Source organism: Arvicanthis niloticus, chromosome 5 (genome assembly GCF_011762505.2).
Source record: "Arvicanthis niloticus isolate mArvNil1 chromosome 5, mArvNil1.pat.X, whole genome shotgun sequence".
In the NCBI taxonomy this organism is placed as follows: domain Eukaryota; kingdom Metazoa; phylum Chordata; class Mammalia; order Rodentia; family Muridae; genus Arvicanthis; species Arvicanthis niloticus.
Window position 1 is genome coordinate 35490207 of NC_047662.1, and position 16857 is coordinate 35507063.

Sequence of the window (16857 nt, forward strand, 5' to 3'; positions counted from 1 at the left end):
AGAACTCATAGGTATCCACCTGCCAATGCCTCCTGGGTGCTGGGATTAAAGTCATACAGACCACTTCCTGGCATTGTTTGTTTGTTTGTTTGTTTGTTTGAATGGGGATTTTGCTGTGTTTTCCAGGCTAATTTCATTCTTCTGGGCTCAAACAGTTTTCCTATTTCAGCTTTCTGGAAAGCTGTAGAGTGTTCCCTGTTTTACAGTCTAGGATGCACTTAGGCTGCACATTATCTGGTTATTTCATAAATATGCTTGGGTACAGGTGCCCTCAGAAACCAGAATAAGGGATCCCAGAGTAACTGTCACAGCTGGGGTTGCAGGTGGTTGTGAGCCTCCTTACCAGTGGAAAAGCATGAAGTGATCTTAACCTCTGAGCATCTCTCCAGCCCTGGATGCAGTTCTTGTGCTCCCATGAAGTCCAGATGCTACTTCCTAAAGCACATCTGGAAAGCGTGCAGAGCTCCGAAGGGCACTTGCTTGATAGGGTAGAGGGAAATTTCAAAGGACTGCACTTGTGGCCACAGCTGTGATGCACTTATGTTAATGTTAAGATCAACCCAGAACATCCCAGAACAAATGCCCTAAAGCCTCCATATGCAATTTGCCTTAACTAGTCAGAGAAACTACTGGGTATCACCTGGCCATGATAGACAGGCCTTTAACCTCAGCACTTTGGAGGCAAACGCAGGTGGGATCTCTTGAGTTCCAGGTCAGCTTGGTCTATAGAGCTAGTTCTAGGACAGTCAAAGCTAAACAAAGAAATCCTGCCTCAAAAAAGAGAGGGGTGGGGTGGGGGGGAGACCAGGCTAGCCTCAAACTCACTCACATAGAGCCACCTGCCTCTGCCTCCCATGTGCTGAGATTAGAAGTCTGCACCACTACACCTGGCTAATACCCAATAATCCTCCCTCCCCTCCCCCTCCCCTCCCTCTCCCTCTCCTTCTCTCTCTCTCTTTTCCTCCCCTTCTCCCTTCCCCCTTCCCTCTTTCTCACCCTTCCTCCCTGCCTTCTTTTCTTCCTTCCAGGCTGCCTTTGCATTCATGATCATACTGAAGCTACCCTTAGACTCCCAGTCCTCCTGCCTCTTCCTCCTGAGTGCTAGGATGACAGACCTGCCTTTTGCATCGTTTCTAACTAGCCAGTAAGCAGAAGTAAAAGTTTCCCTGAGTTTTATGAGCCATTTAAACAAGTTATTAAACCTAAGGAGGGGACTGTGGGGACCCTTGATCAGACTTAGTCGAGCGCAAGAGCAGAGAGTGGCCTGATGTGGGCACAGTCTGGTGGGATTGAGCACGTCACTTGAATCTGTGCTGACCTCAGGTAGTTTATATGAGAACTGAGTCTCGGGTACCCAGAGCCATTTAAGTAAAAAGTCTCCACATGAGTGAGGTGTTGTGAGCAAAGGCAGTTCCGAGAACCCGTTGGGAATGGTCCTGTGTTGGGGCGCTGATCCTATAAAAGTGCCATGCAACAATTTACCCTTCTCATGGGAAGCATATGGAATTAACAGACTGTGACAATGGGCTTTTATTTTTCCACAATATTTTAACTTTTATCTGTTAAAAGGCTTCCAAGACCAAAGAAAGCAACTTCAGGAAAGTAATTTATATAAAATTTTATTTGATCTGACACTTGATCTTTAAAGTTCAATGGCTTCAAATGGGAAGATATATAAGGGAAGTCATACAATTTTATTATGGAAAATTGCAAACATGTTGGACCTGGAGGGAATGGTATCGTAAGTCTCCTGACCCTATCACGGCTTCAACAATGACCAGTGCTCTTTTGTTCTAAGTTATATCCTGTCTCACCACCACTATTGACATATTTTGCTAGAGGTTTTTGTTTTTTTTTTTTTTTTTTTTTTTTGAGACAGGGTTTCATGATATAGCCCTGGCTATCCTGGAACTTGCAATGTAGACCAGGCTGGTCTTGAATTCATAGAGATCTATTTGCTTCTACACCAGAATCAAAGTTGTGCACCACCACACCTGGAAAACTTGTACCTCTCTATGGAGCATGTGACATTTTGTACCTGTGTATTTTATATAATGTTTAAATTGTCTTAGACAGCTGCTTCCTCATGTATTTCTTTTTTCCCAAACCAATGAGCTCCTCTTTCTATTGAATATGTTAACCATATACATTTAGTCAAGACCAAAGCCCGTTGCATCATGGGATTGCTCAGATTCTTCTCTTTGCTTCTGTTTCTCAGCTGGAAAGCAGTGTGGATAGGGCATGGTCATCTGCTTTCATGACTCCAGCTGCTGGAGCAGATCCACCAGTGCCTGTTGGCCATGAGGCTTCCAAGTGATACTGGCTGGGAGGGGCTTTGCAGAAAGCCAGGCCCAAAAGTCTCACGACTGACACCAGCTGCTTTAATGAGGGCACTGGTCTTACCCTCTGTGCGAGTCACCCAGTCACTGTTTAGGATGAGGGGTGAGTAGGTGCCGACAATCAGGGAGACATGGTTGCTGGGAGGACTTCCCCATTCCTGTGCAGCCTGAGCTTCCTCAGAAGAACTGAACACTGTGGTGGCATCTCAGGAAAAGATGTTGATCATTTCTTAACAGTGGAAAACATTTAACACCCCTCCCCCCCAGTCCTTAAGTCAGGCAGCGATGGCACACACCTTTAATCCCAGCACTTGGGGAGACAGAGGCAGGTGGATTTCTGAGTTCAAGGCCAGCCTGGTCTACAGAGTGAGTTCCAGGACAGCCAGGGCTACACAGAGAAACCCTGTCTAAAACAACAAACCAAACCAAACCAAACCAAACCAAAAAAAAAAAAAAAACCCAAACCAAACAAAACAACTAAACAAACAAACAAACAAACAAACAAGTTTTCCTGTAGTCCAAGGACAGGTGTGGAGGAAGCAGTGTCTGGATAGTACTTGATGATGGTTTTAACAAAGAAGCAAGAATAGAAATAGAAAGGGGTGGAGGGGTATAGCTCAGTTGGTAGTGTGCTTGCCTAGATTGCATGACGCCCAGGGTCCTAACATGAGCACTGCATAACACTGCATAACACACGTACTTCAAGGTCATCCCTCCAGCATAGAGTGATCAGGAGGCCAGCTTTGGCTATACAGAACCCTCGTGATCCATCTTGGTCTTTGGTGAGATTTTAATTTCAATCCCGTTTTGTGGTATGAAATGGAGAAGTCTATGAAACCGAGCAGTCTTGTTTGGGAGGGAGACGGGCTCTAGTTCTGGCAGGTCCCAGAAGAGAGCCTTCCAGGGGATGTTCCACTGCCAAATTCCCCATCGCATTTTTACATAAATAATTTTCAAAGATAGTGACTGTTCCTGCCTTGTTTAAAGATATTTAATAACCCTGGCTTTAGCCATTTAACATGATGCCTCCTTTTAACTTCTGAAAGAAAAAAAAAAAACCTCTCCTCAGACCATTTTACTCAGGTTTTTTTCCCTACCAGAAATGGGTTTTTGTGTTTTCTCTGCTACTACATAATACAATTATGTAGCTTTCAATTTTATTTTATCAGTGTGATTAATTAGATTGATGGGTTTCCTAATACTGAACTATCCTTAAGGATCTGACATAAATTCTCCTTTTAGGCTTGTTCTTAGGCACTTAATAGTTTTTGTTGCTGTTGTGAATAGAACCTTATTCCCCATTACATTTTCTAATTGGCTATCGCTGGTATATAGGAAAGCTATTGATTTTTGCACATTGATCTTGTATGTAGTCACCTTGTTGAATTCTCTTATTAGTGGTAATAGTTTGTCGATTGATTTTTCTTAGGCTTTTCTATACTGGGAAAAGCATCAGCTGCGAGACCTCGGCTTCCCACTTCTGTGATGCGCACACCTCTTACCAGTCCTCTCCTCTGCTGGACTTATCAGAACACCTGGCGGCATTTTGAACTGTAGGGTGGTTGACTCCAGTTCTACCTGGGCTCTAACTCCAGCTGAAGTGCTCCTGCTGTTTTACCAGCGATTGTTAGCTTCTCACTGTCATACTTCTCACGACAGCCATTCCTTTTGTATCACTTACATTTTTTAGATTTTTTTTTTTTTCCGAGACAGGGTTTCTCTGTGTAGTCCTGGCTGTCCTGGAACTCACTTTGTAGACCAGGCTGGCCTCGAACTCAGAAATCCGCCTGCCTCTGCCTCCCAAGTGCTGGGATTAAAGGCGTGCACCACCACCGCCCGGCTTAGATTTGTTTTTTGTTTTACTGAGGATGGAAACAAGGACTTTGCAAACATTGGACAACATATACTACTGATGTGCTATCTGTAATCCTCTTTTCACAATTCTAAATTTTGAGACAGGGTTTTACGAAGTTGCCTAGGCTGATCTTGAGCTTGGCACCACAGATAGGTCTGGAGTTTGCTATCCACCTGAGAGCTCCAGCGCTGCCATGGTACCAAGCTCGCACATAGGCCCAGGGGAATTAAAGAAAGACTCAGACTCGGGTAATTCGTTATGAGATGCCAAAGCTTTTACTGGGCAGGTTCAATATATACACCAAGCCAGGGAAGAAAAGACACAAACTCAAGGAAAAACAGGAACTCAACTGGGGGGCAATGGGCTGTCAAGTGTAAATTCCCTTCCTGGGGCACCATGCCTACATCAGGATGTTTTGATCTTAGAGGAACTGCAGAATGTTACTTAGTAGACAGCAGCACAGGGAAAGTCTCAGCCAGGGCATAGCAGCCCTTCAGGGTCCTACATCCTCCTGTCTCAGGCTCCCTAGTGTCTGATTGTTTACCTGGAGCTCAGCCTCCGAAGTGCTAGTATTACAGCTGTGAGCCACTGCATCAGGCTTTGCCTTGAAGTCACAGAGATCCATCTGTCTCTGCCTCTAGAGTGCTGGGATTAAAGGTGTGTGTGCCACCATGCCCAGCCTGAGTTAAAAGAGAGAGAAAGCCCATATGGGTGCTGGGAACAGAACCCAGGTCCTCTGGAAGAACAGCAAATGCTCTTAACCACTAAGTTTTCTCTTAAGCCCTTGTTTTTTATTTATATCTTTTGATGAAAATAAGCAATTATCTTCATCAGAATATATTCACTAGTATACAGAATACACTCAGGAGTACAGTTTCTGTGATGGGAAGTCTATGTATGTTTAATTTGTGTAGACAGAAACAAGCAGTGTTTCTAGGTGATTATAATTATTTAACTCCCACCAGCAGTGAGTTAGATTTCTGTTGCTCCACATTCTCACCAACATTTAATATTGTCTGTCATTTTTCTTTTAGGACATACTTGGAGGGGCGCAGGAGATAGCAACCACAAATACTGGAGTCAAGAGTAAATAGACTGATAGTCGTTAAGGCAGTTGAAATGACACACTCTCTTGTGAAAACAAGAGCCTCAGGTCACTCCTAAATATTGACAACCTAAGCACATAGACATGTGGTGTGTGCGTGTTAGGGTTATTATTGCTTTCATGAAACACCACGACCAAAAGCAAGTTGGGGAGGAAAGAGTTTATTTGGCTGACACTTCCAAATTGTTGTTTATCACCAAAGGAAGTCAGGACAGGAAGTCAGGAACTCAAACAGGGCAGGATCCTGGAGGCAGGAGCTGATGCAGAAACTATGAAGAGATGCAGTTTACAGGATTGCTTCTCCTGGCTTGCTCAGTTTGCTTTCTTATGGAACCCAGGATTAGTAGCTAAGGGATGACACCACCCACAATAGGCTGGGCCATCCCCACTGATCACTAATTGAGAAATGCCTTACAGCTGGATCTTAAAGGCATTTTCTCAATTAAGGTTTCCATCTTTCAGATAGCTCTAGTTTGTGTGCTGAGAGTACAGTGTGTGTGTGTGTGTTGTACATTGCACTGGCCAGAAAAGGAGTAAAGATTCACACTCATTTTAGGAGAGTCCTAAATTAAAGAAGTTAAGAGCCTGATCTGGTGTCACATTCCCTGAGAGGCAGGGGGATCAATATGAGTTAAGAGATTACCCTGGGTGTTGGGGAAAGAAGAGGGATAGAAAGGGGGAGACAAAGAGAAGTTAGATAGATAGATAGATAGATAGATAGATGATAGATGGATAGATGGATAGATAGATGATAGATGGTAGATGGATAGATGATAGATGATGGATAGATAGATAGATAGATAGATAGATGGAGAAACAAAGACAAGGATGTACTCTCTTACTCTCTTGGCATCTGGAGAAGCTAGTTTAGCTCCGCTCTGAAAGTTTAGTACAATGGCAATGCCTGGTATATAAAGGCACTTAATGAGCAGAGGCAATTACTATCATTAATCCAGTTAATTAAGAAAAAACTGTCCTAGACACTGTGCTATTGTTTTACATGGGTTATTGATATTTCACTTAAGCAGGTGCTGTTACAATTTTCATTTTGTAAACGAAGAAAGTGTTTTGAAATTGGTTTTGAGAAATTAAGTGACTCTCCAATGTCACAGAGCTCTCTTTGGGCTTTCTTTTCATTGCCCGGGACACATCGGAGCGAAATAGAAGGTAAATGTCAAAAACAAGCCCCGCACCACCTCGCGCGGATTCATAGGAGCACAGCAAGCGGGCGACTGACTCAGCCTGCCCAGTAGCTTGCACACTAGGTTGCCAGCCGGCTTCTATTTGTCTAAGCACCGACCGGAAGTGTTTCTGAGGGTTGCATTTCTACGACGCACAGACGGAAGTTTCTATCCGTGGGTCTTCAGAGAGATAATCTGAGGAAGGGGCTACAACTAGAGTACTCAGGTGTGGATCCCGGGGTATGGTGAGGCCGGGAGGACAGTGTGGCCATAAGGGACACTGGCTCGGGGGCGGGGGGGGGGCGGAGAACAAGGCAGAAGCCAGACCTAGTGTGGACCGTTCTCCTGGCGACTGGCCTCTTCACCCTGCCCCCGCTTGGAGCTGGAGTGGCAGGGACACCGCCCCCTTGACAGTAGCACAGTCTTTCTGTAGGTACTGACCCTTCACTTCGGGGTGCTACCTCATCCCTCAGGCGTGATGGCTACCGGCGCAGATGTACGAGACATTCTAGAACTCGGGGGCTCAGAGGGAGATGCCACTTCTGGAACCATCAGCAAAAAGGATATTATCAACCCGGACAAGGTAGCAGGGACATTTGAGGGTGTTGAAGTCGGGGTGTTGGCGAAGGAATGGGAAGGGGTGTTACCAGAAGAGAGATGGTGGAAGTGGTAATAAAAGGAGAGCTACAACGGAACAAAAAAGTATGCCACCCTTAATGTGATGGAGAGAGGACACCGGGAGGTGGTGGGGACCAAGAGAGCGGGAAACCTCCAAGGGACGAGAGGACTGAGGGGACGTGACACTTGTAAGTTGTTGGGAAGAGAGGGCAAGACATTTGTGACAGTCTTGAGGTGAAGGATGGACTTTCTTCCCTGATGGCTCAGATGAGAATGAGGAAAGACCTGTGCAGCTGGGGTAGAGACGCTCCCATGAGTAGGTTCCTGTGACTTTAGTTCAGCATTCAATTGTGCTGGGTAAAACCTTAGGTAAGGGTGGGTCTACGCCAACATTTTTCCCCTGTGGTTTTCTTTGCAGAAAAAGTCCAAGAAGTCCTCGGAGACACTGACCTTCAAGAGGCCTGAGGGCATGCATCGGGAGGTCTATGCTCTGCTTTACTCTGACAAAAAGCAAGTACTGGAATCCCACGGCCCCCACGGTTACCCTAGCTCACCAAGCATATGCCTACTTCCCCGTTTTCTCTTACCTTCCCCAGCCCATATCCCCAACCAGGGCCCCTCCTGCAGGACAGCTCAGTGTCTTGCTCCAGGACATGACTTCCTTATTCAGGGGTAGACTGAGCTTCTTGGCTTTAGTGGTTCTTCACATACCTGCTTCTAACTTTTCACCTCCACCGCCAGGGATGCACCCCCACTACTGCCCAGTGACACTGGTCAGGGGTATCGCACAGTGAAGGCTAAATTGGGGTCCAAGAAGGTTCGACCTTGGAAGTGGATGCCTTTTACCAACCCAGCTCGAAAGGACGGTGCTATGTTTTTTCACTGGCGACGAGCAGCAGAGGAGGGCAAGGACTACCCTTTTGCCAGGTTCAATAAGGTGAGCTGCTGACAGACCAAATCTGAGCCACTTGCTGAGTTTTCCAGTCTCCCAGGGTTGGCTCCAGATGTGCTCAGTCCCAGCCACGGTTACCCACTCAGTTCAAGGTCAAGTGCTGTCTGTGGGTTTCTTCTGCCTGTTGCATCCTGTCCCTCCCTGGATCTCCTGTGGGTTTTAGTGGCTTCCCTTGGCCCTTCAATTGCTGCTGCTCCTCAGAACTGCATCCTAGGTGCTTCTTGCTTCTCCATGCTTCTTCACTGTTCTCTTCTAGCTCTGTGGCTTCAGTTACTCTTCAGCAGCTAATGACCTCACCCCAGAAGATTAACTGATATCCCTGTCTGAGTGTCCCATGGGTGGCTCACCTCAGAACTCGTAACCCTTCCTTTGTTCCTACTCATTGAGGGAGCATTTCTACACTGTTGCCTGTATTACATATTTGGGACTCATCTTTGACTTGGCCATTTTTCTTAGCTGTGAACAACAGGACAAAGAAGAAGGGAAAGGGGATGGCATGCATGTAAAGAAATAAATTGAATTCTGGCAGAGAAGTGCCGCCAATATGCTGGAACTAGAATTTGAATAACAGGAAATGAGAAAAAAGTACATTTGTTGGTGGTGTAGGAGAGGCTTGCGTTTTATTCATTTATTTCGTATGTGCCAGCATTTGTATGGCACATGCCAGCTGACCTGAGGACAACTGTGAGATGGCCCCTAGGGATCAAACTTAGGTTGTCTGGTCTTCTGAGCTACCTTGTCAACCCTAGGAGTGGTCAGGAAGGGCCTCTCTGAGAAGGTGGTATCTGAACTAGGCCTTGTGATCTGTTCTGCTAATTCTATTACCAATCAAATCTCTGCCTGTGCTCTTCATCCTTTATGACTAAGCACCCTAAACCAAGACCAGTTATTTTTTCGGTCCAGATTATAGGACCTTATCTAAAGGACCTTTATCTGTAGGACCTTTTCCAGTCTCATCCAGCCATTTCGAGGAAGAGCTAGAACAGGCTAGAGTTGGATAGCCTGTGGCTAAGGTACTGTACAGTGTGGCTCAGAACAGTCTAGAATTAGAGCTTAAAACACCAGAGGCTCAAACTCAGATTTTTCTCAGTCTGATGTGTCTTGTGCCTGGACTCCCTCTCTTGGATGGCTTATAGGCTTTCTCAGATTGATCATAGCCCAGTGTGGCTCTGTCACACCCATCTCAAACCAGAGTTTCCTCTATCCCAACATCATTCTTAGACTCTTGGGGCCAATTGACAGAGAAGCTAGAGACGACAGACTCATAGAGCTCAATGAAAAGGTGAAGTATTTGAGGGAGGAGAAAGCAGGGGAGACAAACATGTTCTCTTATCTTTAAAAGAACACTTAGTTTGTATTTAGTACTTACTGCTCCAGCCTGGTGAAGCCTAAACATTGAGAACAAAGTAAGTCAGACAAAGTGTCTATCCTTAAAAACAACATATTATTGAGAGACACAGGAGTATGGGGACAGTTAGTCTGGTAGGAGATAAACTACTCAGAAGTCTGGAAAGTTATGGGAGTTTTCTAGATGATGGTACTAGGTACAGTGATTTTTTTTTTTTCCCTTCATGCACGTAGAATATGGTGAAGAAAAGTATAAAAAGAATGTAAGGGCCAGAGGCTTCTGCTGACAGGCCTAGGGCAAGGTTGATCCCTGGGACCCACATGGTGGAAGGAGAGAACAGACTCTGAAATGTTGTCCTTTGACCTCCAAATATACCCATCCCTACACAGCTGAAACCAAGCTGCAATTTAAAGTGAAACTTAAAAGGTTCGTGTGTATTGGATGCACTGGGCATCCCGTATCTGTAAAGCCTAAAGCTCTGTGTAGGGTGATGTGGGGGAGGTGCGTTGATCAACAGTGACCATGCCAGGTGGCCCTTGGCAACCAAACTTAAAAATTTGTAGCCACCCATAGATTTTAAAGTAGAGTCATGTCAGGGATGGATGAGTTCTGGCAAAGTCTGGGTGACTACAGGTAGAGAATAAAATCAGATTCAGTGAATTCATGTTTTTCCTCTCCAGCTGCTCCTCTGAGGGGTCTTACTCTCTGGGACTCTATCTCTGCTCTTGCTCAGGTCAGGACTTCAGGAGTCAGTGATGGTGGCATCCTCCTTGGCCCTTCTTGACCAATTCTGGGATTTCCTGTTACTTCAGCCTCTAGGCCTGTGCCATCTCTGCTGCTTTAGTTTGGGCAAATGGCTTCTCACTTCCACCACTACTGAAGGTGGCTGCTTAGTTTCCTACTCTTCTTTCATCCCAACACTTCTGCTGCCAGGTGGCCTTAGATAAAAGAAACAGGACATTAACATGGTTTTATTTTATGTGTATGAGTGTTTGCCTGTATGTGTCTGTGGACCACATCGATACAGTGCCTACGCAGGCTGAAGAGGAAGTTGGATCCACTGGAACTAGAATTACAAATGGTTGTGAGCTGCCATGTGGGTGCTAGGGTGGAACCCAGTCTCTTTAAAACTAGCCTTGTTGGATCTTGTCACACCCGAGTGAATTCTAAGCTAAGATTCTAAGATTCTGCTGCCTAAGCAGACTCTCTTCTCAGCTCGCTCTTTCCCAGCCTGCTTCCAGAAGCCAGGCTCATACACATTAGGATATTTCCATCCCATGTCCTTGTGTTGAACCCCCTGTTCTCTCTCACTAGTTCACTTCTATTTAGCCTTAAGGTTTAGTTAGCTTGGTATGGTGGTATACACTTGTAATCCAAGTATTTGGAAGGTGTGGCAGGAGGATCAGGAATTGAGGGTTATCTTCAGATACATACTGTCAGGGCCAGGCTAGGCTACAAAGTCAAAAACAGCTCAGGGCTAGAGAGATGACTCAGTAATTAAGAGTGCTTATTGCTCTTCCAAACTAGAGTTTGGTTCCCAGGAATCAGATTGCAGATTGAGTAGCTCTTCTTCTGGTCTCCATAGTCACATCCCCCTCAAAACACACACACACACACACACACACACACACACACACACACCTTAAATTACTAGGAGGTATATGGAGCCAAGTCTGGGAAGCTAGAGAGATTTTTCTAGAGATGATACCTGAGAGGAAAAAAGGATGAGAATGTTCTGTTGGTAGAAGGAATACGGAATTAAGAATAAAGTCAAGGGAAAGAACTGGCCAAGCCTTGCTCTTGAATTTATGAATCATATAGAAGGCACTTTACCTTAGAGGTTGATCTGGAACAGCACCTTCCTAGGAACAGGTAAATGATCTTTTTCTGTTTGTAGTCCAGCAGAGACTGAGAAAGATCTTAGGATTTTAAGAGAACACAAGTTCATGTTTATATAACATGAATGGTCACAGAGTTGTGACATATAAAACTGCTTCTTTGTTTCCATTCTTATTGTAGGTCTGCCATGTAAGTAGCATGGTGTCGATCTTGTTTGCAGATAGAGAATTGATTAGAACAGTAGACCAGGATAGTGTTGTGCTACTCTGAATGGGTTGTGGCCATTGAGATAGATGGAGATTCTGGAAGTAAAGTCCAGATTAACTAAGAGTAGCAATTAAAAGATACTTCACAGTGCCAGGTGTGGTGGTGTGTGCTTGTAATCCCAGTGCTTGGGAGACTGAGACAGGAGGACTGCTGCAAGTTAGAGCCAGTCTGGTCGCCACAGAGTGCTGACTAGCCAAGGCCACTTACCAAGCCTGTCTCGACAACAAAACAGAAACAGACCATCATTAGAAACCGGCTTCTGATGCTGGCTTTGGTGATAATGGTTGAGGTACGGATTGAGGATGTTTGAAGAAGAGAGATGACTGCAGTATTGAGCATGGTAAGATTGGGGGTGTGTGACATCTGGTAGGAAGTGTCCAAGAAGCAGCTGGAAAGAGCCTGTTGTGCTTTTGAATTCATGAGAAACTTCCTGTTCTCGCCCAACACCAATTCCTTCTTATGTCTGACCTGTGACCCAATTGTGGTGAGGCTGGTAACTCTGAAATGGCACCTGGGCGGAAAGAATGTGGGTCAGGAGAGGAAGGGGCATAGGCAGTAAGGTTCCCTGGTGATGCCCAACTTTGAAGTACTCTGAGATCGGCAAGTCCCACTGTCACCACTGGGTGGCAGTAGTGCTTCAGACAAGGCTCTGGGCCTTTCTCTGATGGGTTTATGACTCTAGAATTGACCCTTGGATGCCTGTAAGTGCTTACAAATCAGATAGGAGCATGTGGCCCATTCCAAAAGATGGTAAGTTGTCCTGAAGTGAATCAGGCAGGCCACTGACCCAGAGCCTTATAGGGAGGGGCCTCTGGCTAATCAGACTGGGTCTTTCCTTCCTACAGGCTGCCCCTGTAGGGGTACAGGGGTAGGTAATAAACAAGAAGGGTTGTGGTAACATGGCCAGCCGGCTTGGACATATTCAAAGGAATGCAGTCCCCATGTCTTTGTGCCAGTAGACGGTGCAGGTGCCTGTGTACTCAGAGCAGGAATACCAGCTCTACCTTCATGATGATGCATGGACTAAGGCAGAGACTGACCACCTCTTTGACCTCAGCCGCCGGTTTGATCTGCGCTTCGTAGTTATTCACGATCGGTATGACCATCAGCAGTTCAAGGTGAGCTGGTATGCATCTGGGTGAGCACCTAATCCTTCTGCCATTTCTTCACATGCTCCTCAGTACTCCTCTCCGTGTGTCTTCATCTTCAGAAGCGTTCTGTGGAGGACCTGAAAGAGAGGTACTACCACATTTGTGCCAAGCTTGCCAACGTGAGGGCTGTGCCAGGCACAGATCTCAAAATACCAGTATTTGATGCTGGGCATGAGAGACGGCGGAAGGAGCAGCTGGAGCGGCTTTACAATCGAACCCCAGAGCAGGTCGTAACCTCTTCTTCATACCTGAAACCTTTTGCTTTCCACCCTCCATGGCTCAGCTCTCTCACACCCCCAGTCCCCTCCACCTCCAGTCCCGATCCTCCCTTCTCTGCAGTCTCCTTACCTCTGGTCCCCTCATAGATACCCTAGTATCCCTTCAGCTCCCTGGCCACCCTGCTTCCACACAGTCCGCATACATGCTGAAGCATTTCTTGCTTTTGCAGGTGGCAGAGGAGGAGTACCTGCTACAGGAGCTGCGCAAGATTGAGGCCCGGAAAAAAGAGCGAGAGAAGCGCAGCCAAGACCTGCAGAAGCTGATTACAGCAGCAGACACCACCGCGGAGCAACGGCGCACAGAACGCAAGGCTCCCAAGAAGAAGCTACCCCAGAAGAAGGAGGCTGAGAAGCCGGTGTGAAGGCTAACCCAGCAAGCTTAGGGTGGAGGGGTCATCTGGCACAGGGTCTCCAGCTTCAGTGGGCATTCTGAGAGTACCCTGAGTTAGTGGGACCCTGAGCCACTCCCTGTGACACCTAAGGCTCTTTAACTCTTCCTCCAGGCTGTTCCTGAGACTGCAGGCATCAAGTTTCCAGATTTTAAGTCAGCTGGTGTCACACTACGGAGTCAGCGGGTGAGTTACCTAATGCTGTATTTGGGCCCTTGGCTCCAAATGGCCTAATGCTGTATAAACAGCTGCTAAGTCTAGAGCAATGGGAGAGGGGTTATGGAAAGAGGTGGCCTTGTCAGGACCTCAGAACATGGTCAAGCCTAGTCTGTCTTTACCATTCTCCACTTCTCAGCTAGTTCCATTTTAGCTCCAGCTACATCCATGGGTTACTACCTATGTGCCTCATTCTAAGAGGTGGAGGACTTAGCTAAGTTGATTGTTGCAGATGAAGCTGCCCAGCTCTGTGGGTCAGAAGAAGATTAAGGCACTGGAACAGATGCTGCTGGAACTTGGTGTGGGTGAGTGATGCTGAGCCCCTTGGGATGCAAGGGAGGGTAGTTCATGTTTCAGGCATTCAACCACAGTCCGGCTTTGTCTTGCTTGCAGAGCTGAGCCCGACTCCCACAGAGGAGCTGGTGCATATGTTCAATGAGCTGCGGAGTGACCTGGTGCTACTCTACGAGCTCAAGCAGGCCTGTGCCAACTGTGAATATGAGCTCCAGATGCTGCGGCACCGGCACGAGGCCCTGGCTCGGGCAGGAGTGCTGGGGGGCCCTGCCACACCAGCAGTGGGACCAGCTCCGGCTTCTGCTGAGCCAACAGTGTCTGAATCTGGACTTGGTCTTGACCCTTCCAAGGATACCATCATTGATGTCGTGGGTGCACCCCTCACACCCAATTCGGTAAGAGCCTCCTGGATAGTTTTGTGGGGAGCACGCCCTGGCTCTGCAAGAGAGCACATTGTTTACAGACCCTTCCCTCCAATGCCTTCAAGGGAATGGTTGCCATTGTGAGGGTTGAGGCTGATGAAAGGAGTTGGTTGACTATTGGGCCTCTTCTCTGAAAAATGACAGACACTAAACCTTGAGTCTGACCTCAGAGGCCACTGACCTCAACACTTTCTGTCTCTTTAGCGGAAACGACGGGAATCAGCCTCCAGTTCATCTTCTGTGAAGAAAGCCAAGAAACCATGAGGGGCCGTCAGAGTTGGTGGTGTGGTGTAAATAGAGCTGTTCGATTGGACTGGGCTGATTGTTTCCTTACCTCCTCTATCCTTGGCTGCAACAACAGTCTGATAGATCAGTTGAACACTACAGCAAGTCTCTAAAAACTTGCTTGCAATGCCCACATTCAGGCCTTTAGCCACTTTTTGTTGCCTAGACCCTGCACCTCAAACACCTGTGGCTTTATATTTAAGATAGTCTTGCACATGGCTGGGTTCTCAGCAGTTTTGGCAGCTCCTTGTGGTCCAGATATTTCCCACTCCCCACCCCAGCCTTGCCCCCAGTTTGTGTAAGTTTAGTGAAGGCATCAAAGGTGCTATAGTGCTAGCTGCTTACATGCTGATGGCTTTGTATGGAGGTGAAGCCTGGAGCATCGGCATAACACACACAAGGATGGCTCCATACACACCAGGACCTTGTTTCCCCGACTTTATTCAAGTGGCACGTTCACAGCAGGGATGGGGGTTGGGGGGTGGACACAAGGTGGGGCCTGATCTGTCCTGGAGCCCTGGGGGCACCACACACCATGCACTATGGATGGGAGGGGCACAGGGAGGGCTTGGTGGCCCCAGCAGAAGCCTGTGTACCAGGGAGAAGGCAGTGAGTACCTGGTTTCCCCCTAGCCCAGGCCCATAATGGCAGGGGCTAATACTGGGCTGAGACTGAGGAATGGGAGTAGGATGGGGCACAAAGTGTCTGCTCCAGAGGGGCCAAGTGGCCAAGCCCTCACACTGGGCACAAGCCCATAGGGCAGCTGGGGGACACTCTGGGCCCAGACTGTGCCACTCTCCCTTTTCCCTCTAGTGAGGGAGAGGAGGGTTTTGGTTTGGGCCAAGCAGCTACCCTGTCCTGCCCCATCCCGTCCTCTGCCAATCAGAAGGGCTTTGATGTCTGCTTGAAGATGAAGCCTCGGTATGCCAATGTCTTCATGATGTTGGCAATGTTCTTGCAATCATCTAGAAAGAAGAGAAGACATTCAGAGAGGGGCCAGATTCAAGAGCCATAGGCCTGAGAAGGACATCTCTGGCTCTGGTGGTAACATTTCTAGCCTTGGGTTGGGCTGGGTGATACTGGGCCTGCAGGAAGCCTGGACTCAATGCTTCTCAGTCCCATAATTCATGCTGGAAATTGGCCGCTGTGTCCCATCCCGGCCCCAGCGGTGATGTATGGGCGCCGTCGCAGTAAGAAAAAGGCAGAGTAAATGTGTAATTTCTCCCTTGACGGCCCCTGGCCGCTGGGCGATCCTTCTTGTTGCCGCCACATGGGGACGGCCTGTCCGCCACACTCCGTCTTCCCGCCACCCGCCTTGATGTCTCCATTTCATTACTGTGCGGCCATTCATCACACCCACTGCCAGGGTGACTTTGTCGGCACTTGCATGTGTGTGCGAACTGTGGCCCAGGCCATACTCAACTGGTGACAAGGCACAAGACTTGGCATGGCTGTGTCAGAACTCTGGGAAACACCTGCCCTGGATACCTGACCCCGTGTAGCTCCAGACAGGCTAAGGGAAGGCCATGGTTTATATGTTGTCAGCCTACCAGACAGACGCAGTAGTCAAGCTACAACCTTCCTCTGAGTAGGCTTGGCAGCTGGTCACCTTTTGGGACCTTGTGTCTGCTCAAATACCAGGTTAAATAGTCTATATGTGTTAGATCCTATTAATTTCTCTGGTATTGGCCTCTGGAAAAACTCCATGCAGTGAGCTATTGTAGCCTGGAGGCTGCAGCGCCTGGGGGCTTTTCAAGGACAGGACTTGCTCCACTACTAGATGTAAGAAGGGAGCAACTTGGAACTTGTCCTACTAGGGCAGCGGTTCTCAAGCCTGTGGGTCAAGACTCATTTAGGGTCAAATGACCCTTTCACAGGGGGTCACATATCATATCCTGCATATCAGATATTTACAATTCACAATGGTAGCAAAATTATAGTTATGAAATAGTAGCAATGAAAATAACTTTACGGCTGGGGGTGGGGGGGAAGGTTCAACCACACCATGAGGAGCTATAGTAAAGGGTGGCAGTGTTAGGAAGGTGGAGAGAAACTGCCCATCTCGCTGGGTTCAGCTGTCTCCGACTTCTTTACTACTCCCTTCCTTGTCCCTGGGCCACAGCTTCATTTCCTAGATGCTGTGATGCAGAAGTGCCATACATTGATGGCGTAATCAAGTGAGGGGTGGTGCTGAGGTCAGGAGGCCTTGGAATCCTTTCCTTCCATTGGGCTTCTATGCTTGCCCTAAGACTGTGCCCTAGGAAAGGGGACCCCTGCTCCCACCTGAGCAAAGAAAATGTCTTATTAGCCAAGGATCT

At 47.5% G+C, this 16857-nt stretch overlaps 2 protein-coding genes across 8 annotated transcripts in view; one reads left to right on the forward strand and one right to left on the reverse strand.

Annotated features, from left to right (window-relative positions):
* The first annotated feature begins 6605 nt into the window (after positions 1-6605).
* Positions 6606-14567, forward strand: Dmap1 (DNA methyltransferase 1 associated protein 1). Of its 2 annotated transcripts, none has more exons than XM_034503783.2 (11): positions 6606-6706; positions 6954-7063; positions 7517-7608; positions 7840-8035; positions 12464-12622; positions 12715-12882; positions 13104-13289; positions 13437-13508; positions 13771-13843; positions 13932-14227; positions 14459-14567. In XM_034503783.2, exons 2-11 carry the CDS (start codon positions 6959-6961, stop codon positions 14516-14518), a joined length of 1407 nt encoding a protein of 468 aa, XP_034359674.1. In that variant the 5' UTR covers positions 6606-6706; positions 6954-6958; the 3' UTR covers positions 14519-14567. The 2 variants fall into 2 exon arrangements, with proteins under 2 accessions (XP_034359674.1, XP_034359673.1); XM_034503782.2 differs by having other exon boundaries at positions 6615-6706; positions 6914-7063.
* A 395-nt stretch (positions 14568-14962) lies between these two features.
* The window catches only part of Eri3 (ERI1 exoribonuclease family member 3), a 130733-nt gene continuing 128838 nt past the window's right edge, over positions 14963-16857 (reverse strand). For all 6 annotated transcript variants that reach the window (XM_034503785.2, XM_076934358.1, XM_034503787.2 and 3 more), the window contains one exon: positions 14963-15504. In XM_034503785.2, the coding sequence (XP_034359676.1) occupies positions 15422-15504 (83 nt within the window). In that variant the 3' untranslated portion in view covers positions 14963-15421. The remainder of the gene's footprint in view (positions 15505-16857) is intronic.